Raw genomic sequence first — 26,475 nt, forward strand, 5'->3', positions numbered from 1 at the left:
GGGCTGCGGTGCAGGAACCAAGCGGCCACCCAGGCCCTCCCTTGTGGGGCTGCAGGGACAGCCGGAGGGGGCAGGGCCCGGGACCAGGGCACCACTGAGGAATCCCTTTACCTCAGGGAAGGGCTGGCCCACAGGGCACGGCTGGCCCACAGGGCGCAGGGGCTGGGAACATGGGGGTGCTCTTATTCTGGGGGGGCTGAGTCACACTGAGCCCCTCCAAGCCAGGAACCTCGGCAGCCATCACCAGCCTGGCGTGGCAGAGAGGCTGCACAGTGACCCCATGCCAGCGCCCCCTCTGCTCTCCCTTACAGGAACCGCTTCTGCTCCAGTCACCAGAGCGATCACAGCTCGGGCTGCCGGCCCCACCCCAACGGGTCCTGGGCCAGCCCCTGCATTGCAGGGCCACATGCATGGCCCCGGGGGACTGCCTCCCCCATGGAGGGGCTTCGTGCTTTAGAGGATCACTTTCAAACAGCCCCTAAATCATTCAGGGTGGGGAGGGAGACAGCCAGACTAGGGCAGGCCTTGGGCCGGGGGGCAGGGCCTGTCGTCACCCCCTGCTGCCCATGGCTAGGCCCCCCCAACCTGTCAGCAGGTGGGATCCCACAGCCGGGGAGCCACAAGCACAGGCCACGGCAGCTCCTCGCCACGGCAGCCGGCGACAGGGTCCCATCTAGGAGGAAGATGAAACTTTGGGAGCCTCACAGGCCAGGACTCCCCCCCCTGCCCAGCCCCCCCCCAGGCCTCATGGGTTAAACCCACCCCCAGAAAACAGCGAGGCAGCGCCATGCCCAGTGGCGCCTCTCGCCTGCCTAGACCTGCCGCAGCTCCCCTGGGACCCCTGAGCCCGCCCCTGACAGTCTGCCTCAGGCTCAGCCTGGCCAGCCAGAGGAGACTCCAGCAGCGGGGAGCGAGGGCGCTGCTCCCGGGACCGGGAAGCCGAAGGGCTGGGGTGCAGCGGCTCCGACAGCCAGAGTTTGCAGGGCTGGCTCAGGCCTGTCCCCCAGGGAACTGCATTGCATTGCGGTGACAGGACTGGAGCAGGGAGGCGCTGCTGGCGGGGGGAGAGTCCGGCTCCTCCAGGGAGTGCACAGTGAACAGCTCGGCACAGGCCACCTTCCCACTTGGTCCCTGCCTCTCGGAGAACAGCTGGAGCCGACGAGGGGTCCTGCATCACAGGCAACAGCAGCCCCCAGCCTGCACGAGGCCCCTGAGAGCCCTTTGTGGCTCAGCCCACCAGCTACACCCAGGCGCGGAGGCCCCGGCCCCGGCCTGCTGTGCAGCCCGACCCACTGGCTGGTGCCGCTTCCCTACCCACCAGCAGGCCCTGGAGCAAGCGAGGCCCAGCTGAGGCCCTGGGGGAGCCGGTCCTGGCTGGGCTGCATGCGGGCGCTGGAGAGGGACCACCCAGCAGCAAGGTCCTTGCCCTGGCAGATGTCCCACGCGCCTGACTCCCACAGCGTGGGGGAGCTGAGGGGGGCGTGTGCAGCCACCCACACCTCCCTGAGCAAAGTCATCGTGTGGCACAACCAGCTGGCGCTGCAGCTGGGGGGCACGGCGGACTCGCCCCAGCTGCGGGATGAGCTGCAGGAGCGGAGCAAGGAGGCGCACGAGCTCAGCAAGGGTAAGGAACTGAGCCCAGCCCGTTATCGCCTGGGGACTGCCTGCCCGGAGCAGGGCAAGAGAGGAGGGGAGATGCCAGGCTGCCCCGCCCGTGGCTGCCCCGTCCCATGGCCCAGCTCAGGAGGCACGGCCAAAGATCCCAGCTGAAGGGCAGCACAAAGACAGAGCAGCCTCCAGCCCAGCCCCTGGGTGCTCGCTGCACAGGGGCTGTGCGCTGGGCACCTGCTCTTCCCCAGGCCTGGGGCTACAGCGCTCAGACAGCTTGGGCTGGTCTAGCAAAGAGCATAGACCACCCTGCCTGTGGCCAGCTCCTGCTTTCCTCTGCATTCAAATGGGAGCCCGCTCCCCATGTCCGCCTCCCTCTCGGCCTGCATCTTCTGCCCCAGAGCCAGGCCGGCCACACAGCAGCAGCAATGGGCAGTTCTGAGAGCTAATGCTTGCATCCCCCGCCAGTGCCTTGTCCCCATGGAGAGTAACAGCCAGCTAGCATTGCCATGTAACGGACCTACTGAGCTCAGGTGGTAGAGGCTTGAGCTGTGGCATTGAGCTCACCCCTCTGTGAGCCATGGGGAGGTTGCTTGTTACCCCTCAGAGAGTTACTCTTTAACCTCCTCCCACCCCATTAGAGTTGGTGGCTGGGGGTTTCCTTCTAGTAACAGAGGGCAGAGTTTACACCTGCAAGGATGTGCATAGGACCACACCCCTAGGTGAGAACACGCCGTGCAGATGTCTTGGGCAAGCCCACTGGACAAGCACACAGCTCGCACTCAGTGCTCACAGTTTGGCCCTCTGTCACCAGGATATTTCATCACAGCTGGCTCCTTGCTAGGACAGCTGTTCAATTACCTTCCACTCGAGCCCATCCAGTGCTTTGCTCTGCTGGCTTCCCTCCCAGGGATGGTAACACTGAATGCACATCTCCCTGCAGGCCTGCGGAACATGCTCCTAGCTGGGCTGCAGCAGCCGCTGGCCAGCCCAGAGGAGCGGCAGGAGCTGGAGAGGCTGTGGGTGCTGTCCCTGTCAGCTCTGGAGCTCTTCCACCAAGACCTCTGCAGAGCCCATCATCTCTGCCAACTCTTCCCCCTGCAGGGGTGGGGGGTGCAGCTGCTGAGCACTGGAGTCACAGGGAAGACCACAGATGGAGGGCACAAGCCCTGGAGGAGGCCAAGCCGCAAGGGCACCAGGAGCACAGAGCAGCTGGGAGCTGCCCCCAGCCTGGAGGAGCAGATTGAGCATGTGGGGGCCATGCTGCTGGAGATGGAGACCAGAGTCAATGTCCCTGTCTGGACAGTGGAGGCCACAGAAGAGACTGGGCCTGAGAGCAGCTTGGCCTTTGAGGCAGAGGGGTCATGCAGCGAGAGGCAGGCTGCAGAGGTGGCAGGTGGCCTAGGGTGCTGTGGGCAGTGTCAGGACTGGCCTGCACTCTGCTGCACAGTGTCATGACCATCTACCCATGCCAAGGGGCAGGAGAAAACCCAGAACAAGGACCCTTGGCCATAGCAGCTGAGAGAGAAAAATTCCTTGGCGCACACAGAGCCCCACAGGGAGAACCAGGAAGAGGGCTCTGGCTTGGGGTAGGAACAAGTTGGCTGAGGGCACCCCTGCCAGCAGGGCAGACAGCTCAGTGAACACGTGGGACAGCGTTGGCAAGCTGGGTGAGCACTGCAGGCCGAGGGAACGGGTGGTTAAGAGGAGCCATCGCAGAGGAGACCATGGGGGGGATTAATAAACGCCATTGTTCTCCCACTTGTGTTCATTCCTGTAGAGCTTGCAAAATGCCCCTCCCCTAGGGAACCATTTCCACCCCCACAGCAGTGGCGGTGATGGAGGTCACAGAGATCTGTGCTTGGAATCTCCATCTGCTGGGGTGACGGGCCCCAGGCGGTGGGAGATCAGCAGCTGAGAGCTCTTGGTTCAAAATGCCCTGGGCTCAGTTCCTGCTGCGGCATGGCAGCCAAGCCAGAGGGGGTCACTGTGACCCAAGACACCATGCGGCTAAATGCAAGTACTACGATCTGTGCAAAACCAAAGTTAAAAAACGAGAGTTTATTTATACAGTAACCGTGGGTTCCACCTGCAGAATTAATTTAAAACAGCTTATGATACAGAGTCCTGTACAGAGCAGCCAGAGGACAGTTCCAGAGAGCAGACAGGGACGGACAGACAAACAGCTGTGGCCCAGGCAAGCGTCAGGTCTCCTGGCTCTTCGCCTGCTTTGCGTATGTTTCCTGCAGGTATTTCTTGAAGGCTAGGGAGGGAGGGGAGAACTGTTGGAGAGGGGCAGACTCTGGGACCACAGGGGCTCACCCTGGGCTTTTTTGTAGCTCCTGCAGCTGGTGAGAGGGTCACCCTGTGACAGGCTAGGAAGGAAGACATCCTCCTCTACTAGGCCAGAGCACAGCAATGAAGCCAGGCTGAGCGAGTGGCCAAGTCCGAGGCCCCCCATCAGGTACAGTCCCTGGGGAGGGTGATTATTACCCAAAAAGGTCTGAAGGCAGCTGTCCTCCCCTCCATGCCCAGGTGCTGGAGGGCAGCTGTAACCCTGTGCTGGGCCTGCAGGCAGCTCAGCCAGGAGTAGCCCAGAGCCATAGTGCCTAATGGACCCCAACAGGAGACACTCACCTGCTTGGTTCTTCCAGAGTTCGGCCGCATGTGTGTTCAGGGGGCTCTCAATGTTCGGCTCTGAGGATTGGGAGACGGGATTGGGAGGTCAGTGTGAGGACAGAGGAGGCTGCCTGTTTCTTACACAGCAACACGCCCACCCCACTCCTTAAGAATGGCCCTACTGGGTCAGACCAAGGGTCCATCTAGCCCAGTATCCTGTCTGCTGATAGTGGCCAATGCCAAGTGCCCCAGAGGGAATGAACAGAACAGGGAATCATCAAGTGATCCATACCCAGCTTCTGGCAAACAGAGGCTAGGGACACCATTCCTGCCCATGCTGGCTAATAGCCATTGATGGACCTATCCTCCCTGAATTTATCTAGTTCTTTTTTGAACCCTGTCATGGTCTTGGCCTTCACAACATCCTCTGGCAAGGAGTTCCACTGGCAAGGTTGACTGTGCGTTGTGTGAAGACATATTTCCTTGTGTTTAAACCTGCTGCCTGTTAATTTCATTTGGTGACCCCTAGTTCTTGTGTTATGAGTAGCAACACTTCCTTATCTACTGTCTCTGCACCACTCATGATTTTATAGACCTCAATCAGATCCCCCCCTTAGCCGTCTCTTTTCCAAGCTGAAAAGTCCCAGTCTTATTAATCTCTCCTCATACAGAAGCCATTTCATACCCCACATAATTTGTTGCCATTTTTTGGACCTTTTCCAATTCCAATATTTTTTTTTTTTTTTTTTTGAGACGGGGCGACCACGTCTGCACGCAGTATTCCTGGTGTGGGCGTCCCATGGATTTATTTATATAGCAGCAACATGATATTTTCTCTTATATCTATTTTTTTTGACGGCTGCTGCCCATTGAGTGGATGTTTTCAGAGAACTATCCACACTGACTCCAAGTCCTCTTTCCTGAGTGTCAACAGCTAATTTAGACCCCTTCATTTTATAGGTATACTTGGGATGATGTTTTCCAATTTGCATTACTTTGCATTTATCAACATTGAAGTTCACCTGCCATTTTGTTGCCCAGTCACCCAGTTTTGAGAGATCCTCTTGTAGCTCTTCGCAGTCTGCCTGGGTTTTAACTATCTGCAAATTTTGCCATCTCTCTGTTTACCCCTTTTTCCAAGATCATTTAGGAGTATGTTGAATAGGACTGGTCCCAGAACAGATCCCTGGGGGACACCACTATTTACCTCTCGCCATTCTGAAAACTGACCATTTATACCTACCCTTTGTTTCCTATCTTTCAACCAGTTACCAATCCAGGAGAGCACCTTTCCTCTTATCCTGTGGCAGCTCACTTTGCATAAGAGCCTTTGGTGAGGGACCTTGTCAAAGGCTTTCTGAAAATCTAACTACACTACGTGCACTGGATCCCCTTGGTCCACATGCTTGTTGACCCCCTCAAAGAATTCTAGTAGATTGGTGAGGCATGATTTCCCTTTATTAAAACCATGTTGACTCTTTCTCAACAAATTATGTTCATCAATGTATCTGACAATATTATTCTTTATTATAGTTTCAACCAGTTTGCTAGGTACTGAACTCAGGTTTACAGGCCTGTAACTGCCATGATCACCTCTGGAGCCCTTTTTAAAAACTGTCGTCACACTATCTATCCTCCAGTCATATGGTACAGAAGCCGATTTAAATGATAGGTTACAGACTAGTTAGTAAATGTGAAACTGCAGAACTGAGTTCCTTCAGAACTCTTGGGGGAATACCATCTGGTCCTGGCGACTTATTGCTGTTTAATTTATCAATTTGTTCCCAAACCTCCACTAATGATACCTCAAATCTGGGACAGTTCCTCAGATCCGTCACCTAAAAAGAACGGCTCAGGTTTGGGAATCTCCCTCACATCCTCAGCCGTGAAGATTGATGCAAAGAATTCATTTAGTTTCTCCACAATGGCCTTATCATCCTTGAGTGCTCCTTTAGCACCTCGATTGTCCAGTGGCCCCACTGGTTGTTTAGCATCTGGTCACATGCTCCCCCCCTCCCCGTGATGCCCTGCTCCATTCAACACCCTGTGCCCTCCTCCCCTAGCTCACACCCCAGCCTGCTTGCTGTCAGCTGTAGCTGTCATTCTATTTGTATCATGGTAGCGCCTAGAAGCCCCAGCCACGGACAAAGCCCCAATCACACCCGGCCTTGTACAAACCTAACAAAAGCACTGTCCCTGCCCCAGCGAGCCGAGCTGATGGTCCCAGTATCGGATGAGACAACGGACGGGGACACAAGGAAATGATGAAGCAATACTGATGGGCTGTAGTCACAGCCCACCTGTGGGCTAATCACTTGGAGGCAAGAACATGCTTTGGGCAAGCAAGGGGAGTGAGGAGAGTGAGAGGAGACTGCAGTGGGAAAGGGGAAGCCCAGGAACTCAGAGCTGCAGGACACCATGGGGCAATCCCCAGGCAGCCTCACCTCCCAGCAGGCTCTGAATGGACAGCAGGATCGTCCGGACGTCGTAGAGCGCAGACCACTTGTCCTTGAGGATGTCCAGGCAGATGTTGCCCTGCGTGTCCACGTTGGGGTGGTAGCAGGGGGTGAGGAACTTGACAGTGGGGGCATTGTAGGGATACCCATCGGGAAACTCCAGGGAAAGCTTATACCTCAAGTCCTCGTACACCTGGGGGAGGGAGGAAATAGAGAGTTAGCAGGACGGACCCAGGCCCCTCCGTGCCTCAGGGAGGCCAGGCAGACCCCTGGGCTCGCTTGTCCCCCCTCAGCCCCCGCAGGCTCACCGTCCCAGCGGCGCCGTCGATGGTCCCGATCCATCGGAAGAGATTGTCCGACTCGGGGAAGGCGGAGATCCCTTTGTCGCCGGCCATCTGAGCAGAGACGGGACAACGGTCAGGAGCGAATGCCCCGGCGACACTGCCCCCCCCGCCGCAGCCCCCCCGGCAGGCCGGGGGCCGCCCCGCAGGACCCGGCCCAGGCCAGCCCCGGCCCAGCTGAGCCCTGCCGGGCCTGGGGTCCGGTCGGGCCGCCTACTCACCATCAGCGCCATCAGCTCCTGCTGCAGCCTGCGGGGACGGAGGGACATGGGCGGTGAGGCGTGGCCCGCAGCCCCCCCAACCAGCCCCCCCGCGCCCAGGCCCGGCTCCCCCGCCCCCTCCGCCCAACCGGCCCCCCCGCGCCCAGGCCCGGCTCCCCCGCCCCCTCCGCCCAACCGGCCCCCCCGCGCCCAGGCCCGGCCCCCCCGCCCCCTCCGCCCAACCGGCCCCCCCGCGCCCAGGCCCGGCCCAACCGGCCCCCCCGCGCCCAGGCCCGGCCCCCCCGCCCCCTCCGCCCAACCGGCCCCCCCGCGCCCAGGCCCAGCTCCCCCGCCCCCTCCGCCCAACCGGCCCCCCCGCGCCCAGGCCCGGCCCAACCGGCCCCCCCGCGCCCAGGCCCGGCCCCCCCGCCCCCTCCGCCCAACCGGCCCCCCCGCGCCCAGGCCCGGCCCCCCCGCCCCCTCCGCCCAACCGGCCCCCCCGCGCCCAGGCCCGGCCCCCCCGCCCCCTCCGCCCAACCGGCCCCCCCGCGCCCAGGCCCGGCCCCCCCCGCCCCCTCCGCCCAACCGGCCCCCCCGCGCCCAGGCCCGGCTCCCCCACCCCCCAGCGCCCTCCGCCCAACCGCCCCCCCCGCGCCCTCCGCCCAACCGGCTCCCCCGCCCCCCCCGCGCCCTCCGCCCAACCGGCCCCCCCGCGCCCGGCGGCCCCCCCCCAACCGGCCCCCCCGCGCCCAGGCCCGGCTCCCCCGCCCCACCGGCCCCCCAACCGGCCCCCCCGCTCACCGCTTCCCCACGGAGCCGCGGGCCGCGCTGCTGCCGGGCTCGGCCCCCTTGCGGGCGGCGCTGGGGCGGGCGGCGGGGTCCGCGTTCTGCGAGGCCATCGCGGCGCTACTTCGCCCCGCCCGCGCTCCCGCGGCCGCTCGCTCCCGCGCCGGCGTTTGAAACGAACCCCCGGCCCCTCCGCCAATCAGCGGCCCGTTTGGTTTCGATCCAGCCAATCGCGGCTCGTCGGGCACGGGGGCGGCCGGGCAACCGGCCTCCCGCCCGATGGGCCCCAGGATTGGCCCGAGGCAGCGTCAGTTACCCGGGACTGGCCGTGACGCGAAGGGCGGGGCAGGGCCCTTAAAGGGCCAGTGACCCGCGGGGCGGCAGCACCGCCCCCCTCCCGGCCGGGGCTGGCGGGCGGGGCGCCGGGCGCCGGGAGGGGGGCGGGGCGCCGGGAGAGGAGGGGGGCGCCCCCCCCCAGCCCCAGCCCCAGCCCCAGCCCCAGCCAGGCCGCCCCGACTCCCGCCCCTGGCGCGGGCCCCGAACCCGTGTCGCCCCCGGCGCAGGGCCGATCCCTCCCGCACCACCGGGCCGGCTGCGGCCCAAGCACGGAGGACCGGGGCAGCCTGGGCCTAGATCAGCCCCGGGGGCAGCGCCTCAAGAACCCTCCCCAGGAGGAGCCGCTTGCCCGCCCTCGGCCCCGGCTCCTGGCCCCAAGGAGGGGGAGAAACTCTCCTTCGCTCACGGGCCCTGGCTAAGGAACCAACAGCTCCCTCTCCCTCCTTCCCACGCAGCTATCCGCCCGGCCCCCCCCGGCCCCGGCCCCAGCCCCCCCCGGCCCGGCCCGGCCCGGCCCCGCCCCGGCCCCGGCCCCGGCCCCCGCATAGGCGCAGCAGGCTCCAGCAGGCTCCAGCACCAGCGTTTATTACAAATCTCTTTGTACACGGAGAGGAGCTGAAACAGGAAGTTCACACAGAAAAGTGCAGCGCCGAGGAGAAGCAGGAAGCAGCCAGTAACTTTGCTTACTGCCAGCCACCACCCACTCGGGGGAAGGGCCCAAACAGCTCTCAGGAGGTTTAATCCCAGCTGCTGCACTGCTTTTCCCTGTGGGCAGCATTCTGCTACCTGGGCCCCTGAAAGCACAAGCCCCAACATGTCCAGTGAAACACCAAGGAAGGAAAGATAAAAAAAACCGGGCAAGAGTCCATGTTGTGACAGGCTGTGACTGGATGCCGCTTGGCAGGGAGGGTGAGGTTTCTTATGTTTCATGGGTTCCCTCTGGAGGCTGTGGGTCCCCTTCATGGCGAAGTGTCTCCATATATTTCTGCATCTTTTCAGTCATCCAGGCAGGTGGGATAAAAGGTTTTAGTTCCTCCAGCTTCAAATCAAGAGAGCTCCTGGTGAGCAAGTGGGAGACGGGAGTGAGCATGTGGGAGGGACACAGACACTGTCTGGTCAGATTCAGGAAAGCTCAGCACCCACTACTCAGGTAAGATTTTCCAGAGAAGGGGGCTCCCATGAGAAGCCTGATTTTCAGGAGTGCAGCATGGTGGGCACACACTGGGTGCTGAGAAGTCTCATCCCAGTCGTGGGTGCTGAGCACAAGGTCATCTGGTAGAGCATAATACTAGGCAGGACCCACTCTGCTTCCTGCCTTGCTCGCTCTCTTGCTCCCTGTGGACATGACGACTCCCCCATCCCCTCCCCCTGTCATTTCTAGTTTCATAAAGGGGAGATGGCAGGGGTTTCAGCACAGCTGAAGTCCTGGTTCCTTGCCTCACCTGTAATCGTCACTGGCAGCCAGATCCTGAATATCCTCCTCTATGAGGAGGTAGGCCTGCAGCAGTTGGGAAACAAGAGATGGTTAGGAGCCATTCTGGTTGAACATACACAGGCTAAGAAGATTTTCCACTTGGCTACTCAGAAATGAGATCTGCTGGCATGAAGTAGTGGCGCTAGCTCTGTAAATAGCACCCACACCCCAATACCTCAAAGAAACCAGGTCAGGTGTGAGCAGAATTGCTCCTGAGAGTCCAGGGGAAGTGGGTTTCTGCATCTCATGGTTCCACCTTGCTCACTCTTCCAAACCCTCATCGTCATAACAGTTGCATCAAAGCTGATGACTTCCTCGGCTGAAGCAACAGTCGCTAAATCTCAGCCCCAAGTGATGAGGAGCAGAGAGTGGCCTGCCAGACAGTGCTCTGAAGGGGCTACAGCATGGATGAGCCCATCAGAAAACCCAGAGCCCTGGAATCCGGGCTGCTTACTGCACTGGGTTCAGCTTATTTGCACACTTTAATTCTGAGCCAGTCTACTTTACGATTCTCTCCCTGTCCCCACCAAGATCCCAGGCTGCGGCAGGAGCCAGCCCTGGCCACACTCACCATCTTGCCCCCTGTGGCCCTCATGTGCTGCTGTTCTGCCAGCCAGTGCTTGTCTTGAGGATCAGCCGCATACTGCAACAGAGCAGCAAGGTGAGAACACCACGATCAACATACCAACATCTATAGCCACCATCATGGGGCAACTTCTGGGTGTGGACACAGAGTCTAGGCCCAGTCCTCTGTGGAAACCCAGGGGGTAACCCCATGTCTCCCAGTAAGAGATTTTCCTATGAATAAGGACTCAGCCCCATCCTGCTTACTCCTCAAAGCAAAGCCTCCTGTGCCGAGCAAATTCATCACCCACCAGGAAGCAAGTCTAGTGTATTACATTCACTTTAATACTTCACAATAGATTGAAAAATTGTAACGTCCACAATGTACTCGAGTCCCTGCCCCGGGAGCCCAACAAGCAACGTCAGCAGGGTGTGAGGGGGGAGAACATACAAGCACAAGTAGACATTCCCCACCCCCATCACAGGCAACTTCTGAGCAAACCCCAAAAGAAGCATTGTGCTGAGGTTTCTGACCTTAAAGAGATGGGGGTGTTTGATGTAGAGTCGCCCTCTGGTTCCTCCCATTCCAAGGGCCCTGAAACAGGAACATGGTGGGGGGAGGGGGTTAGGCCTGTGCAGAGGGGCAGCTGAAGTGTGATGTATGGAGGCTTCCTTCTGTCCCCAGAGCCTGTGCCCTTCCCACTCTGCTTCAGAGTGCAGAGAGATTTAACTCGTGAGAGGAGCACCATGGGCTCCAGCCCCAGAGGCAGTGCTGCTGCCCCCTTCTTCCCCTTACCCAGAACCCTGGGGCACACAGCCAGCACCCCACAGGGCGATTCCTTACTTGTTTGCTCGAGATCCCAGCACAAAAGTTGTGGACTCAGTCAGCCGGGCTGGATCCCACTAAAGAGTGATTGGGAAAGGGGCAGAAATTAGAAACCCAATAGATCCAGATCCAACACCCTTTCTTTGAGCCTCAGATTTCTGTAGCAAACTCCTGCAGGGGCCCCGCTGGCTCTGGTGGGCTCCATGGAGGGGAAAATACGCCTCATACCTTGACTGATCTAACAGGCAGTGGAGTTTCTCTGGCCTTCCCAGCAGAACGTGCTGCCCTGGGACAGTTCATCCATAGCCAGGAGGAATCTACTTCCTCTGAGCTGCTGGGCTGCACCGGGGAGTGCTCACAGGCTGTGCATATGGAGGCAGCAGATGAGGGCCTCCACCCAGCCCACTGCTCTCCCCCCTTTGTCATTGCAGGGAGGAGGCAGAGCTGGGTAAAGCCTGACCTAGAATCAGCCTCTGTTCCTGTAGGTGGCAGCACGATCACTGCCAGAGGCAATGGGGAGAAGGGAGGCTGCATGGAGCACTACTGAGCCAAGCCCAGAGAAAAGACAGCCAGCTGCACACTGTACCTTTGGTCCCTCCCGGCGCACTGGCTCACAGGATTTGAGCTTCCACCTGAAGGGGAAAGAACACAAAATAGTCCTGAATTCCCAGAAGGCTCATGCCAAGAAGCCACAAAAGAATTTAAATCAACACTGGATAAAAAGCACTAGGAAAGGGCCTGCCAGGAGCAGATCCTGTGGGGAGGGCTGGTCATCCACAGTGTGTTGCCAGCCATAGATTTTACTAATCCAAGCTGCCTACAGCCTAAAACGATTCTGCTCTCCTGATCGGGACATACATCCCCTCCCCCTCTCCAGACAGACAGAGCACCCCTGAATATCCCTCTTCCCCCACACACCCATTTCTCTGGTGCTGGCTCCTCTTCCGCATCAACCCCTCTCCTCTCCAGAGTCCCACAAGACTCTCAGCCCTCTACTCTCTTGTATCTCCCCTGGCTCCTCTGATCCCTGCCTTGAGCCTTACCCTGACAATACTCAGCCACACATATTTCAGGGCCTTCCGTAACCCTCCCCCATGACCTCCCTGACCAGGCTCATTTAGCTGAAGAAAAGCTGGCAGGTCTCACACACACAAATGCTTCTCTTGGCCAGGAGGAGCCCCCACGTTGAGCTCCAGACACTCCTCTTCCTTCTTGACTCAGACCTTCCATTTCCGTCCAGAGGCCCTGCCCTGAATGCCATGCTTGACCATGAGTTTCTCTCTACATCCCCCATGGCTGCAAATCTGTCATTGCCACCTGCGTGACACACTGCCCCTGTGTGCAGTTGCCCTGACTCGGCCCAAATCCTACGCAAGTCTCCATCTTCTCGGCAGAGCTTCGTCACCTCTGTTACTGCAATTTCCTTCTCTATGGCTTCTGAGTCCCCACCCTCCTGTCTCTAGCACAGGCACTATGCCTCTGCCTTCTCACTGGCAGGGAGCGGGGCCATAGCGCTCCCATCTACAGGCTCCTCATTCACTTGTTTGAGCTTGGCCAGGCTCCAGCCAACCACGTGTATCTTCACTCCCCTCGCCTGAGCCTTCTTTTTGCCCATATGCACAATCTCACCATAGCCAAGAACTTTCTGCCCTGCGGCTCTCATGTTTGGAACTGCCTCCCTGTAGGGTCTGGACTCGGAGAGAGCACGAGTCAACCTCAGCTGAAAGCATCTCGCCCACTTGCGTGATCCATTTGCATGAGACACACCAGGAGAGAGAGAGCTGGGCTGCCCTACGCCCTTCCTCAGCCAACCTTGTGTCTCGCCTCTTATCTCCACACTTACGTGGCCACACCTGAGGCTCCACGATCGTTCAGCAGGCTCTGCCCTGGAGGTCGCCCCTTCCTCTGCAAGAGAGAAATCCCTCTTTAGCTCACTCACCTGAGAAGCACACATGTGCATTCCCTGCTGGGAAGGCGGGTGTCCCAACCACATGAGGAACCTGTTAAGAGTAGCTATTAAGAAATGCTGAGACTGGGCAAAAGGAGCCAGCATTCCTGAGTAGAGTCGGGGCCACAGGCTGCCCTGGGGGCTTCCCCCTTCCTAACCCTCTCTCAGCTATAGGGAGGGAGCAGCCAGTGAGGCCTGCACAAGAAATGAGGGCCAAGCTTCCTCATGAGGCAGTGTATTGGGGTGGAGTCCTTGCATGGGCCTTACCTTTTTGGGAACAGGGCTTCCTCGCCGACTGGATTCCTCTTCCATCTGCCGGGCACGCTGGCGAAGAAATTAGCGATGGGATGAACACAGCCCTTCTCTCTCACAGAAGCACCCTAGCCACTCAGACAACTACCCTCTTCTCCGTTGCACCCAGAAACGTGTGCCACTCGAACAGGTAGCGCCACCCCAGCCTGATCCTTAGAGATGGGCACACGGGGTTCTACCTGCCCAAGGCAGAGACCAGGCCTGGGCCCCTCCTCTCCCAGCCTTCACTCTCCCCAATTCCATTTCCTCATCAGAAGGACTGACAGAAAGGCAAGAAATCCACTTACACAGAGCTCTCCTCTGCAGTCAGGTGGCTTTACAAAGGACAGACTGGCTAGGAGATCCCTGCTCCACCCCCTTACTTGTTCTGGTTCCATTTCTTGATCATCACTACCAGCACGTAAGAATCTAATACTGCTAGGGGCCTCTCCTAGCTCCTGCCAAGCCACTGCTAGAGAAAAAGCAATCAGAAGCCCAACCCCAGTCTCCCAGGCCAGGTCCCTGAAGTTCAGCCCTCTGCGACAGCAGCTCTACCTTTGGCACTGACTGCTCATGGGTCAGTCTGGGTATCACCTTCTTGCCATCAGAGAACAGCAGCTTGGCCTGTGGGGAGAGAGGGAAGGGTTATCTGCCTCCAGGAAGCTGCTGTACTTTAGGGCCTCCAGGAGGGCCAGGAAGGAGGCTGGATGTGGGACAGGTTCTCTCCCCGAGAGGCATTCACAGATGGGTTTGATTCCTATAACAGCTTTTACACGCGGCCTATTTGGCTCAGATCACTGGAATAACATGAACACAGAGTCTCAAAGGCCAGAAGGGACCTGGCTGATCATTTAGTTTGACACCCCCCCACCCTCCCCAATAACACAGGCCAGAGAACTTCCCTGAATTAATTTCTGTTTGAACTGGAGCAGATCTTCCAGAAAAACATACAAGTATGATTTTAAAATGTCCAGTGATGGCGAATCCACCACGACCCTTCGTACATTGTCACAATGGTTAATTACTCTTGGCTGTTAATAATTTGCACCCTATTTACAGTCTGAATATTCTTGCTTCAACTTCCAGCCATTGCACTGTGTTAGACTTTCATCTGCTAGACTGAAGAGCCCCCATCAAACTTCTGTGCCCTAGTTGGGTACTTATACACTGGGATCAAGTGACCTCTTAACCTTCTCTTTAAGCTAAACAAATTGAACTCCTTGAAGGCAGGTTTTCCAATCCCTTAATAATTCCCATAGTTCATCTCGGATCCCCCCTGTCCAGCATCCCTCCTGACTTGTCGACATCAGAACTGGCCACAGAAGCAGCTGAACCAGTGCCAAATACAGAGTTAATGTAACCGCTTTATTTGATTTCCCCCTCTTTCTACATCCAAGGATAACATTTATCCTCTTGGCCACAGCATGACACTGGGAGCGCGTGTTCAGCTCATTATCCACAATGGCCCCCAAGTCTTTTTCAGAGTCACTGCTTCCCAAGCTAGAGTCCCTCACTCTGTAAGTATGGCCCACATTCTGTATTCCTAGATTTATACATTTACACTGAGCCACATTACATGCCTATGGTTTGCTTGCGCCCAGCTTACCAAGTGATCCAGATCGCTCTATCAGTGACCTGTCCTTTTCATTATTTACCATTCCCTGCATTTTTGTGTCATCTGCAAACTTTATCAAGGATGATTTTAGGTTTTCTTTCAGGTCATTGATAAAAACGTTCAACAGGGTGGGGTCAAGAACTGATCCCTGCGGGACCCCACTCAAAGCACACCTGCTTGATGATGAGTACCCGTTTACATTAGAGAGCTGTCACTTACCCCTTTTGAAATCCATTTCATGTGTGCCATGTTAATTTTGTATCATTCTAGTTTCTTAATCGAAATGTACGGTACGTAGTCGAATGCCTTTTACAGCCACACTAGTGTGTACAAGGTACAGCAACACTATTGCCTTTATCAACCACACTTGTAACCTCACCAAAAAGATACCAAGTTAGTGTCACAGGATCTGTTTCCCGTAAGCCCACTCTGTTTGGCATGATTTCAAGGAGGGCACAATAACTATGTATCAGTCGAGCCCTCACGTCAGACCCGTCAGAAGACTCAGATATGCTTCAGTTCAGAGAGTGGCTTCTGCTGCCTTGCACAATGTGCCCATTCTGATGTAACATGTTAGTAAGCGCTCTCCAACTCTACAGGGTGCAAACTCTGGCAGAGGAAAGGCAAAGCTGATCATTCACTGGGAGGTTGTAGCTCCTTTCTATTAATGAGCAGAAAATTGTGAAATCTAATTAAGATCAATTTATTTACTTCAATTTAAGATCGGAGAGACGCCTCTCCTGGAATGTAGATGCCCCAACAGATAATTAATATCACAAACAAACCCTAGCAGCATTAGAATCTCAGAGATAGGAACTAGTCAGTCAGCCACCTACACAGTGGGCTCCTCCCCGCCACTTCCTCATTCTGAGCAGCAGAACCTCAGCCCCTCCAAACCCACGCCAAACAGAGGACTGGGCACAGTGCCTCCAAGGTCACCACATTTGGGTGTTTCAGACCAGGGAGAGCAAGTTCCAGAGTCCGGGGGGGCCCTCACAGACAGTGTCCTGCCAACCGCCCTCTCCGTTCTATAATTAAAGGGATCCAATTTGAGTACCCCTCCAACAGAGGCGGTGGAGGCCTGGCCCAGGGAGAGAGGTGTGGATCCCTGAGGTAAGGCCAGTCCCAGGCTATTTAGGGCTGCAGAGACCAATGGGCAGCCAGTGCTGAACCCGGAGCATGGGGTCATGTGCTCCCAGAAAAGGGCCCCGCTCAGTAAGTAAGTGCCACGTTCTGCACCACCGCCAGTCTCCAGCTGGCTGTAAGGGGCAGCCCCATGCCGAGCACACGGCAATAGTCTGATCTTCAGGTGCCTCAGGCCTGGAGAACAGTGTCAAGATCGGGATGTGAAAGGGAAGATCCCCACCTCCTGGCCAGGCATGGCTGGTGTGAGGCTGACTGGGTTACAGCGGTGATGGGATCATCCCACTGCTGCTGGGGGCCTAGAATCACCCCTGAAATTCCTTGTTGGTTGGCTTTGCATTAACCAGACTTGGAGAGAACTAGAGAAAGGGGTGGGAGAGGAGAAGCAGCTCAGAGCTGGCTCCATACCCCGGCTCCTCATCCATGTCATGTTTATGAGGCCAACATCACCACAGTGTGCATGAGCTGGAGAAGAGCATGCAGTTCCTTCCACCAGAGCCCTCTGCTGGCTGATCCCTACAACCAGCTCTCCCTAGGTCAGGGATACTCAGACCCCAGTGGTTCAGGAGCCAAATTAGCGATCAACATTACCGAAAAGAGCCACAGGAGTGTGAATTCATTGTTTCATTTACTGTATAATTCGCACAGCAAAATGACTGACCATATATTATGTTTCAGAGTAGCAGCCGTGTTAGTCTGTATTTGCAAAAAGAAAAGGAGTACTAGTGGCACCTTAGAGACTAACCAATTTATTTGAGCATGAGCTTTCGTGAGCTACAGCTCACTTCATCGGATGCATGTATTATGTTATTAGCTACAACTGCTTAACAACACAGTAAAAGCACCCTGATTGGTTAATAATTAAGTCACACACCTCTTAATATTGTGTGCTGCAAAGAGCTGCAGGAGACACAATAAGGAGCCACTGGTGGGTGGTGAGCCACAGTCTGAGTATCCCTGACCTAGATACAAAGGCATGTTAGCAAGGACATTTTGTACTGTGAGGTTTTGGGCACCCAGCCTGTGAGTCTCTGCATCCTCAGGAGATTGTGGGGCAGATATTTCCACCCCTGTGTTCTTTCTTACACGGCTACTCCCAGAGGGCGGTGACCCCAGCTGTGTTTGGCAATGGCACAGCCCTACCTGTTCTAGGCAGCTCCGACATGTTTCCTGGATGAGCTGCTCTGGGTCCACCTCCTCCCCGACATTCTCTCTCACGTTAACCGCTGCCTTCTGGAAAAACTGGAAAGGGGCCCAAGAGATGGTTAGAATGACGCTGGCTGCTCTAACCTCTTTCCAGAGGAGGCTGCCTCCTGGGGACAAGGCTCTCATCTGCACAGACAAAGTCAGGGGCTGGTGACTCCAGGAGCCACTTCTGCTCATGCTACAACCAAATACTGTATGGTCATCAGGGTCAGCACTGAGCACCCGGGATGCAATCCCATCAGGAAGTTCTGTGCCCCTTGGGAGCAGAGTCCATCCTCTCTGGTCACTCGCTGTTGTCCACCAGAACTTGTTTTTAAAGTTTCATCTTAACTGTGCGCATTTCGACTCCTCCAGAAGGGACTGGGAGCCCTCTGAGTGGGACCCTTTCAGGGTTAGACTGAGCAGCCCCCACCTGCCTTTCTTATCCAGTTCACAAGGTTGCGGTGTGTATGTAAAGAGGGCTACAGGGCTGGGGCTTCACTGGGTCAGTGCCTAGTAGCACAGGCTGGAGGCAGGAAAAGGCTGAGATCCACCCAAGAGATTTCCCTTTCCTAGTGAGCTTTTACCTTCATGTATTTATTGAAGACTATTTGGATCTCCTCATTGATACTAGGCTGCAGAACAGCTCGCAACAAATCCATGGAGACAGCAGGATCTGTAAAGCTGAACACGAGATAAATTACTCCACCCGCCCTTACTGCCCCACATAGCTCAGAAAATCCCCAAGGCCCAGAATCCCACTCTACAATGCTGTTCCAAATGTTCTCACCCACATGGATGTCCATCAGAGTTCACAGACTTCTAACAAAGGACATAACTCTAACAACACAGGCTGCAAGCTTATTTCCACACCAAATCTAGCAGCACAATTACCCGCTGACTCCAAACCTAGGTCTCCCAACAGAAGAGAAGTGTTGGATATAACACCCCTCTGAATTCATCACTGCTTCAAGTGTCAGCTGGAGAGGAGTGATGTAAAAGTATAACTGGGTTCAAAGAAGAACCAGATAAGTTCCGAGAGGATAGGTCCATCAGTGGCTATTAGCCAAGATGGTCAGGGACCAAACTTCACACTCTGGATGTCCCTAAACTTCTGACTGCCAGAAGCTGGGATTGGATGACAGGGGATGGATCACTTGACAATTTCTGGGATCATTCCCTCTGGGGTATCTGGCATTGGCCTCTGTTAGAAGCCAGGTACCGGGCTGGATCGAGCATTGGTTTGATCCAGAACAGGCGTTCTTATACTCATTTGAATCTCCATTTCACCAGGATTGGACAGGCTGCTGAGCCAGTGACCTGTGCTACCACTAGACTCTGGGTCATCTCACAGTGACCACCATCACTTAGCAATTGTAGAGCATTTCAGTCTTCAAAGAACTTTATGCACATTACTTCCCTGGGTAAAAAGCCCCATTTTACAGACAGAGAAACCAAGACCCAGATCACCAAAATGCCTTGCTCAGCGCCGCATCGGGAGTTAATGGCAGAGCCAGGATTAGAATTTGGGAGCTCCCATACACTGCCTTTCCTCAGTCCTCTAGACAACGTTGCTTCTTCCTGATATCAAACCCCATTTGTTTGGGTTTAATCCTATTGTTTAGTGGGTCTGGTGGGTGGCAGGGGAGGGTCTTTTTAACTGCCCGAGAGGGGAAAAATCCCTGAGCACCTGCACACCTCGGGATGCAGCGACTTCACAGGCCAGAGACCCGTCAGCAAGCCCAAGGCATCTCGCGTCTGCCAGGAGAGCCCTGTGTCGGGACGAGCAAGGCTGGGCGCTGGCTGCCCAGCGCGGCCCCTCCTGGCAGCACCCCACCGTGACGGCCCCAGCCCGGGGGCAGCTGGTACCTTGTTGTCATCTGCGAGCGCCGACCCCGCCGCTGCACCTGGCGGTGCTTGATCATGATGTTCCAGGGGCTCTGCAGGGGGAGGAGCAGAGGGGGGTTGGAGCGGGAAGTGCCCAGAGAGGGGCCCGCACCCCGCCCACCTCAGGGCCCGGCGGGGGGGGCACAGACGGCCCCCCTAGATCGGGGGGGGCGCTCTGGGCTGTCAGGCAAACCCTACAGGCCGCTCCGAGCGCAGGGGCCGCCCGGCCCCGGCCCCGGCCCCGGCCTGGAGCGCCCGGGCTCTGCCTTACGGCGCCGGCCGAGCGGGAGCGGGAGCGGGGCGGGCGGACACGGACGGCCCCGCCCCGCCGGCTCTCAGCGTGCTCACCAGCTGCCCGTCCCCCTCCTCCGGGCCCCCTTCCCCCGGCGGCCCCGGCTGCTGCTCGGGATCCCGGGCGGCCCCCATCCCGGCTGCGCAGCGCCCCCGACCCGCCGCACCGGAAGGAGCGGGGCCGAGCGGACGTCATCAGACCCGCGACGCCTCGCCCGGAGGGAGCGCGACGGGCTGCCATGGCAACCGCGCCGCCATCTTGCTGCGGGGCTGGGGGCTGGGTCCCGGGTCCCAGTCAGTGCCCGGGGCTCTGCCCCCCGCGCTCTGCGGCGGGGCCTGAGGCCGCACAGCACGAGCCAGGCCCCCGCCCCCGGTCCCATCTGTCTGGGGCTCAGTGAGCCCCTATCATTGAGTCAGCAGTGTGCCCTTGTTGCCAAGAAGGCCAATGGCATTTTGGGATGTATAAGTAGGGGCAGAGCGAGCAGATCGAGGGACGTGATCGTTCCCCTCTATTCGACATGGGTGAGGCCTCATCTGGAGTACTGTGTCCAGTTTTGGGCCCCGCACTACAAGAAGGATGTGGATAAATTGGAAAGAGTCCAGCGAAGGGCAACAAAAATGATTAGGGGTCTGGAACACATGACTTATGAGGAGAGGCTGCGGGAACTGGGATTGTTTAGTCTGCAGAAGAGAAGAATGAGGGGGGATTTGATAGCTGCTTTCAACTACCTGAAAGGGGGTTCCAAAGAGGATGGCTCTAGACTGTTCTCAATGGTAGCAGATGACAGAACGAGGAGTAATGGTCTCAAGTTGCAGTGGGGGAGGTTTAGATTGGATATTAGGAAAAACTTTTTCACTAAGAGGGTGGTGAAACACTGGAATGCGTTACCTAGGGAGGTGGTAGAATCTCCTTCCTTAGAGGTTTTTAAGGTCAGGCTTGACAAAGCCCTGGCTGGGATGATTTAACTGGGAATTGGACCTGCTTCGAGCAGGGGGTTGGACTAGATGACCTCCTGAGGTCCCTTCCAACCCTGATATTCTATGATTCCCGGCTGGGCCCGTCAGAGCGCGCAGGCCGGCCCACCCGCCTGCCGCTGCCGGTGCCGCTCGCCCCAGAGGCGCGCTGTGAGCCCATCCGATCGGATCCCTCTTGCCCCGCCTCCTGTCTGCCGACTGCGGCCAGGGCCAGGCGCCCCCACGGGAGTGAACAGAACAGGGAACCAGGGACTGACCCATCCCCAGCTCCGGGCAGGCAAGGGCTCGGGGCACCCTCCCTGCGCAGCCTGGCGAATGGCCACCTGTCCTCCGTGCACCGACCTAGTTCTTTATTGAACCCTGTCATGGCCTTGGCCTTCACGACATCCTCTGGCAAGGAGTTGCACAGGTCGACTCTGCGCTGGGTGCAGACACACTTCCCTGTGTTTGTTTTAAACCGGTTGCCTGTTAATTTCAGTTGGTGACTCCTAGTTCTTGTGTTATGAGAAGGAGTAAAGAACACTTCCTTATTTGCTTTCTCCACACCGGCCATGATTTTATAACCCCCTTAGTCGTCTCTTTTCCAAGCTGAAAAGTGCCAGTCTTATTAATCTGTCCTTATACGGGAGCCATTCCAGACCCCCTATCTTTTTCAAGATGGGGCGACCACATCTGCGCACAGTATTCAAGATGTGGGTGTACCATGGATTTATATAGGGGCAATATGATATTTTCTCTCTTATTATCTATCCCTTTCTTAATGATTCCTAGCATTCTGTTCGGTTTTTTGTCGGCCGTTGCACATTGAGTGGATGTTTTCAGAGAACTATCCACAATGAGTCCAAGATCTCTTTCTTGAGTGGTAACAGCTAATTTAGACCCCATCATTTTATATGTATAGTTGGGATTATTTTTCCAATGTGCATAACTTAGTATTTATCAAATTGAATTTCATCTGCCATTTTGTTGCCCCGTCACCCAGTTTTGTGAGATCCTTTTGTAGCTCTTCGCAGTCTGTTTGGCACTTAACTATCTTGAGTAGTTTTGTATCATCTGCAAATTTTGTCACTTCTCTGTTTAGCCCTTTTTCCAGATCATTTATGAATATATTGAATAGGACTGGTCCCAGAACAGACCCCTGGGGGACACCACTATTTACCTCGCTCCATTCTGAAAACTGACCTTGATTCCTACTCTTTGTTTCCTCTCTTTTAACCAGTTACCAATCCATATGTTATGCCGGGATTTAGAATCATAGAATAATAGGGTTGGAAGAGACCTCAGGAGGTCATCTAGTCCAATCCCCTGCTCAAAGGAGGACCAACACCAATTAAATCATCCCAGCCAAGGCTTTGTCAAGCTTGGCCTTAAAAACCTCTAAGGATGGAGATTCCACCACCTCCATAGGTAACCCATTCCAGTGCTTCACCACCCTCCTAGTGAAATAGGGTTTCCTAATATCAAACCTGGACCTCCCCCATTGCAACTTGAGACCATTGCTTCTTGTTCTGTCATCTGCCACCACTGAGAACAGCCCAGCTCCATCCTCTTTGGAACCCCCGTTCAGGTAGTTGAAGGCTGCTATCAAATCCCCCCTCATCCTTCTCTTCTGCGGACTAAATAACCCCAGTTCCCTCAGCCTCTCCTCATAAGTCGTGCCCCAGCCCCCTAATCATTTTCATTGCCCTCTGCTGGACTCTCTCCAATTTGTGCACATCCTTTCTGTAGTGGGGGGACCAAAACTGGATGCAATACTCTAGGTGTGGCCTCACCAGTGCTGAATAGAAGGGAATAATCACTTCCCTTGATCTGCTGGCAATACTCTTACTAACTAACTTCTTGTTAACATCTGGAAATGCTAGCAGCCAGGGTGCAGTCTGTGTGTTACTGTGCCATGGCCTGTGCCCAGCATGCTGGGCAGCTAATGAGAAGCAGCTGGCTCCACCTCAACCCCTCCAAATGCCCTTTAAACAACACAGATCTTGATTTTCAAATGTATGTGCACTCTGCCGGTTTTGCATGTGTGTGTGTATGAAAATCCAGGATTTTGCATCAGAATTCGCAGGCATGCATTGGGCAGCAGATGTTGTAGATATATCCTGGGACACAAGAAGGATTTTGGACAAGGTGTAAGCTGCTGCACTTGGAACCCAGTGCCATTCAAAGATCATCCTTACAGGCTCCCCACAGACCAGTCTGGGGGAAATTTGGCACTAGAAATTTACATAAGATGATTTTTAAATCAAGCAAATTAGCAGGGTCTTCTTTCCACCAACCCAAAAGGGGCTCATAAAGAAGACAACACGAACTGGAGACTGTGTGCTGTGGTTATTTGTCATCTCTCCCACTTCCTGTCTGGTGCTGGTTCCATAAAGCAGCTAGGTGTTAAACTGCCTATAGATTTGCTCAGGGGAGCATGAGAGTGTAACCCATACTCAGAGCAGCTGCAGAGACCTTTACAATCATTTACAGTCCTTGAAATGTGTCTTTGCTAAAGCAGTATTGCAGCAAGATACAAATAAATAAACCAAGCGGAGAGAAAAGTGCCGTTTAGTGTGCAGATGAAACACAAGCATGTCACGGGGAGTTAATGAAGAGGAAGTCCAGCCCTTAGAACTTGCATGACTATTTAAATATTTTAAATCTTATGCTACATGAAGAAACAGTCTTTCTACACAAGGTCATTTGTATTAAACCTATAAAAACTGATGTATATGCAAAGAAAAACAAGTAGTTGTCCAAAATCGTACACAGCTTGTAACTGCTAAATTTACGAGAGCAGTGGGATGCTTTGCCTAGTAAAATATTCCCCATTAAGATAGCTTTAAACTTGAAAAATGTAAGAAAAATTGTACTATTAATTCCAAATCAGGAATAGAGGGATCTTATAAAGACTGGATTTGGTCTCTAACTCAGTTCACCCTTTGGATGTTAGAGGGACCACAATCATAGAATATCAGGATTGGAAGGGACCTCAGGAGGTCATCTAGTCCAACCCCCTGCTCAAAGCAGGAACAATCCCCAATTTTTGCCCCAAATCCCTAAATGGCCCCCTCAAGGATTGAACTCACAACCCTGGGTTTAGCAGGCCAATGCTCAAACCACTGAGCTATCCCTCCCCCCACATAGACATTAACCCATTTGCTTCATCATATCATCAGTAAATGTTTCCCTCATTCCATCTAAAATAAGCTGGAATTTAACTGGGAAAAAAAGTTACTGCAGCTCCAATCCTCCGTTGGGAGCTGGAGCTTGTCGTCTCTCTTGCACCTCCCCCAATAGCCCAGGGAACATTAGGATCTGATGAACCTGAAAGATGTCTCTCTTCTGTGTTGTAATCTGATTTAAAACTTCATCTTGATCAGTTACAAAGCTGGGGGGGTGTGTGTGAGAAAACCTGGATTTGTGCTGGAAATGGCCCAACTTGATTATCATACACATTGTAAGGACAGTGATCACTTTAGATAAGCTATTAGCAGCAGGAGAGTGGGGTGGGAGGAGGTATTTTTTCATGCTTTGTGTGTATATAAAAAGATCTTCTACACTTTCCACAGTATGCATCCGATGAAGGGAGCTGTAGCTCACGAAAGCTCATGCTCAAATAAATTGGTTAGTCTCTAAGGTGCCACAAGTCCTCCTTTTCTAGTTACAAAGCAGAGCACAATTAGAAGGGTTCAACATATGCGTTTATGAACTAAACTTTTTTGCTTCAATAAAGGTTTGGATATAGGCAAACAAAAACCCTTTCTATTGATACGGGTGGGTGAAACATTACCATTTCTTCTAGTAAAGTGAGCCAAGTGTTGAGAGGATTGTCTCTTTCAAACTCTTCATTCAGGCCTAGTTCACAGATGCTGGTGGCACTGGACTTCTCCAAAGCCTCCAGCCTACAATATAAAGAAACATTACCGTGTATTATATTGTATTATGTTGTTTGACAAAGATTTACTAATTTGTTGGCCAGATTTTATCTGTCTATGCTTATATTTTATCTATCAGCATGCATTAAAATAGCACCCAAAGACATCAGTCAGAATTGGCACCCCCGTGTACTGTGGCGCTTTTCATACATACAGGAAAAAACTGTCTTTGTCCCTGAAGAGTTTACAGTCTAATATAAGATAAGACACAGGAGGTGAGTGTGATGAACAAGAGGAGAGAAGTGGGAAGGAAGGACAAGGCTAGTAATAAGCTCATACTGCTACATAGGCTCAACCCAGGTTTGAGCCTGTATCCATTGAAGTCAATGGGAGTGTTGTCCTTGACTTAATTGGGTCAGGATTAGGCATTTCCTGGGTAACGTGGTGTTTTGAAATAATTAGAATTTTTTTTCCCCACAATCAATCAATAATATCAGCTCTTCCTAAGCACCCTTCAACATGGCCACCATCAACTGGCTGATTTCTTGACAACATCCCAGCAGAAATGTGGATGAGGAGTCTGAAAGAGGAGAATGTGTTGGCATTACGGATCAGTTCTATATGTAGTGAGCAACACGGAGGGAGCATGAAACCCTTTGTGGGAGGAGCAGAACAATGGCTGCCCAAGTCTGAAAGGAAGAAATAATGGCCCTAGGAGTGTGAGTGGGGAGATGCTCAGTTACAATTTAATAAATTCCTTATCACAATCTGATGAAGTTGTGTCTTATTCCTCTGTCCCCATGCTCAGGCGGTGTGGCATTTAGGGTTCCAGCTAGTACGTCATATTGTGTTGCAGGGTTTGATGAAGAGCCAGCTTTCATTTTCTAAAAAGCCAAGCCCACTTGTTTCCATTTACTAGAACAGGAAGCTTAGAGGGCACAAGTACTCCTGCAAGTGCAAGCTGCCCAGACCATGCAGATCCTGTATTTGGGTGAGTCCTCATTAGGCGTTTATTCATCACCTTTGTATTTCTTTCTCTTGTTGTTGGCTGTATTCCATGCAAGGAGGGTGGGGAGTGTACCCCACAACAGGCTGTGTGTTCCAGCAAGATGAGGGCCTGACAGTGAAGCAGATCAGGCCAATGTTAAGTGGAATTCCCTAGGACAGGTTTTCTAAAACTTCAGTTGCACCACGATCCCCTTCTGACAACAAAAATTACTACATGACTCCAGGAGTGGGGACTGAGCTCACCCGAACCCTGCTGCCGAGGGCGTGGGGTGGGAGGAAGGTGTGGTGGTGGCAAAGACTGAACCCCAGGCATGGGAGGGGTAGAGGAGGGGCAAAGCCGAAACCCAAGGGCTGAAGCCCCAGGCTTCAGCTTTGGCCCCAGGCAGTTGGGCTTGGGCTTTGGCCCCAGGCCCCAGCAAGTCTAAGCCAGCCCTGGTGACCCCATTAAAATGGGGTTGCCGCAACCCACTTTGGGGTCCCGACGCACAGTTTGAGAACTGTTGCCCTACGGGATCGTGAGTTGTGTGGCTTATTTGTACATTCCAGGGGGAATGTTATTACTTGTCTGAGTGGCTGTAACTTGGGAGTGGAATTTATTCTTAAATCCAAATTCAATCAGAGCCTCTCCTCTAATAGTCTCCTCTCTTATTATTTGCATCCTGGCAGTGCCAATAATATGCCAGATACATGGGGAGCTATCCTCTGCCCCAGGTGTCTCCTAAAGAAGGATGCAAGATGATTTTGTGGTTAAGAAGATTTAGGTTCTGTTCCTGGCTCTACAACAGACTCACTCTGAGATCTTGGACAAGTTGCTTAATCTCTCTGAGCCTCAATATTCCCACCTGGAAAATGAGGATAATACTTTCCTACTTCCAGAGGGGTTGAGACTAAATACAGTAGTGGTTGTGATGTGTTCAAGGCTCTATGATAACAAAAACCCTACTCTGCGGAGCTCTTAGCGCGTGGTAGCAGGGTCTATGCGGCCAGTTAGTGCGTGGCAAGCTCACACACTGTTAGTGACAGGTTTCAGAGTAACAGCTGTGTTAGTCTGTATTCGCAAAA

At 54.7% G+C, this 26,475-nt stretch overlaps 3 protein-coding genes across 11 annotated transcripts in view; 1 reads left to right on the top strand and 2 right to left on the bottom strand.

Moving 5' to 3' along the window:
- Positions 1 to 1,037: 1,037 nt before the first annotated feature.
- LOC140897316 (regulator of G-protein signaling 9-binding protein-like) lies at positions 1,038 to 3,453 on the top strand. The gene is made up of 2 exons (XM_073309788.1): positions 1,038 to 1,624; positions 2,552 to 3,453. Exons 1-2 carry the CDS (start codon positions 1,384 to 1,386, stop codon positions 3,064 to 3,066), a joined length of 756 nt encoding a protein of 251 aa, XP_073165889.1. The 5' UTR covers positions 1,038 to 1,383; the 3' UTR covers positions 3,067 to 3,453.
- A 197-nt stretch (positions 3,454 to 3,650) lies between these two features.
- On the bottom strand, positions 3,651 to 8,247 carry UBE2C (ubiquitin conjugating enzyme E2 C). 2 transcript variants are annotated; one of them, XM_073309793.1, is made up of 6 exons: positions 8,026 to 8,243; positions 7,246 to 7,273; positions 6,992 to 7,078; positions 6,672 to 6,876; positions 4,246 to 4,305; positions 3,651 to 3,871 (listed from the first exon to the last, which is right to left on the bottom strand). In XM_073309793.1, the coding sequence occupies exons 1-6, from the start codon at positions 8,121 to 8,123 to the stop codon at positions 3,813 to 3,815; spliced, it is 537 nt and encodes a 178-aa protein (XP_073165894.1). In that variant the 5' UTR covers positions 8,124 to 8,243; the 3' UTR covers positions 3,651 to 3,812. The 2 variants fall into 2 exon arrangements, with proteins under 2 accessions (XP_073165894.1, XP_073165896.1); XM_073309795.1 differs by lacking the exon at positions 4,246 to 4,305 and having other exon boundaries at positions 8,026 to 8,247.
- Positions 8,248 to 8,914: 667 nt separating this feature from the next.
- DNTTIP1 (deoxynucleotidyltransferase terminal interacting protein 1) overlaps positions 8,915 to 26,475 on the bottom strand; it is a 127,664-nt gene continuing 110,103 nt past the window's right edge. For 3 of the 8 annotated variants that reach the window (XM_073309781.1, XM_073309783.1, XM_073309782.1), the window contains exons 2-13: positions 19,262 to 19,333; positions 17,980 to 18,076; positions 17,351 to 17,449; positions 14,005 to 14,073; positions 13,426 to 13,482; positions 13,054 to 13,115; positions 11,797 to 11,842; positions 11,229 to 11,287; positions 10,919 to 10,979; positions 10,392 to 10,463; positions 9,789 to 9,844; positions 8,915 to 9,404 (exon numbers count right to left, since the gene is read on the bottom strand). In XM_073309781.1, the coding sequence (XP_073165882.1) occupies positions 9,266 to 9,404; positions 9,789 to 9,844; positions 10,392 to 10,463; positions 10,919 to 10,979; positions 11,229 to 11,287; positions 11,797 to 11,842; positions 13,054 to 13,115; positions 13,426 to 13,482; positions 14,005 to 14,073; positions 17,351 to 17,449; positions 17,980 to 18,076; positions 19,262 to 19,317 (873 nt within the window). In that variant the 5' untranslated portion in view covers positions 19,318 to 19,333 and the 3' untranslated portion in view covers positions 8,915 to 9,265. Of the gene's footprint in view, positions 9,405 to 9,788; positions 9,845 to 10,391; positions 10,464 to 10,918; positions 10,980 to 11,228; positions 11,288 to 11,796; positions 11,843 to 13,053; positions 13,116 to 13,425; positions 13,483 to 14,004; positions 14,074 to 17,350; positions 17,450 to 17,979; positions 18,077 to 19,261; positions 19,334 to 19,627; positions 19,738 to 26,475 lie in introns of those variants that run through there. The other 5 variants (XM_073309778.1, XM_073309784.1, XM_073309786.1 and 2 more) reach the window with 5 other exon arrangements.

Source organism: Lepidochelys kempii, chromosome 13 (assembly GCF_965140265.1).
Source record: "Lepidochelys kempii isolate rLepKem1 chromosome 13, rLepKem1.hap2, whole genome shotgun sequence".
Classification (NCBI taxonomy): Eukaryota; Metazoa; Chordata; order Testudines; family Cheloniidae; genus Lepidochelys; species Lepidochelys kempii.

Bases quoted from the DNA above. Each gene is read 5' to 3' on its own strand.
- UBE2C (XM_073309793.1), bottom strand. From the start codon at position 8,123: ATGGCCTCGCAGAACGCGGACCCCGCCGCCCGCCCCAGCGCCGCCCGC. The intron at 7,274-8,025 runs GTGAGCGGGGGG...CCGTCCCCGCAG, and splicing joins CGCGGCTCCGTGGGGAAGCG to GCTGCAGCAGGAGCTGATGG. The intron at 6,877-6,991 runs GTGAGCCTGCGG...TCCCTCCCCCAG, and splicing joins TCGACGGCGCCGCTGGGACG to GTGTACGAGGACTTGAGGTA.
- LOC140897316 (XM_073309788.1), top strand. From the start codon at position 1,384: ATGCGGGCGCTGGAGAGGGACCACCCAGCAGCAAGGTCCTTGCCCTGG. The intron at 1,625-2,551 runs GTAAGGAACTGA...ATCTCCCTGCAG, and splicing joins GGCGCACGAGCTCAGCAAGG to GCCTGCGGAACATGCTCCTA.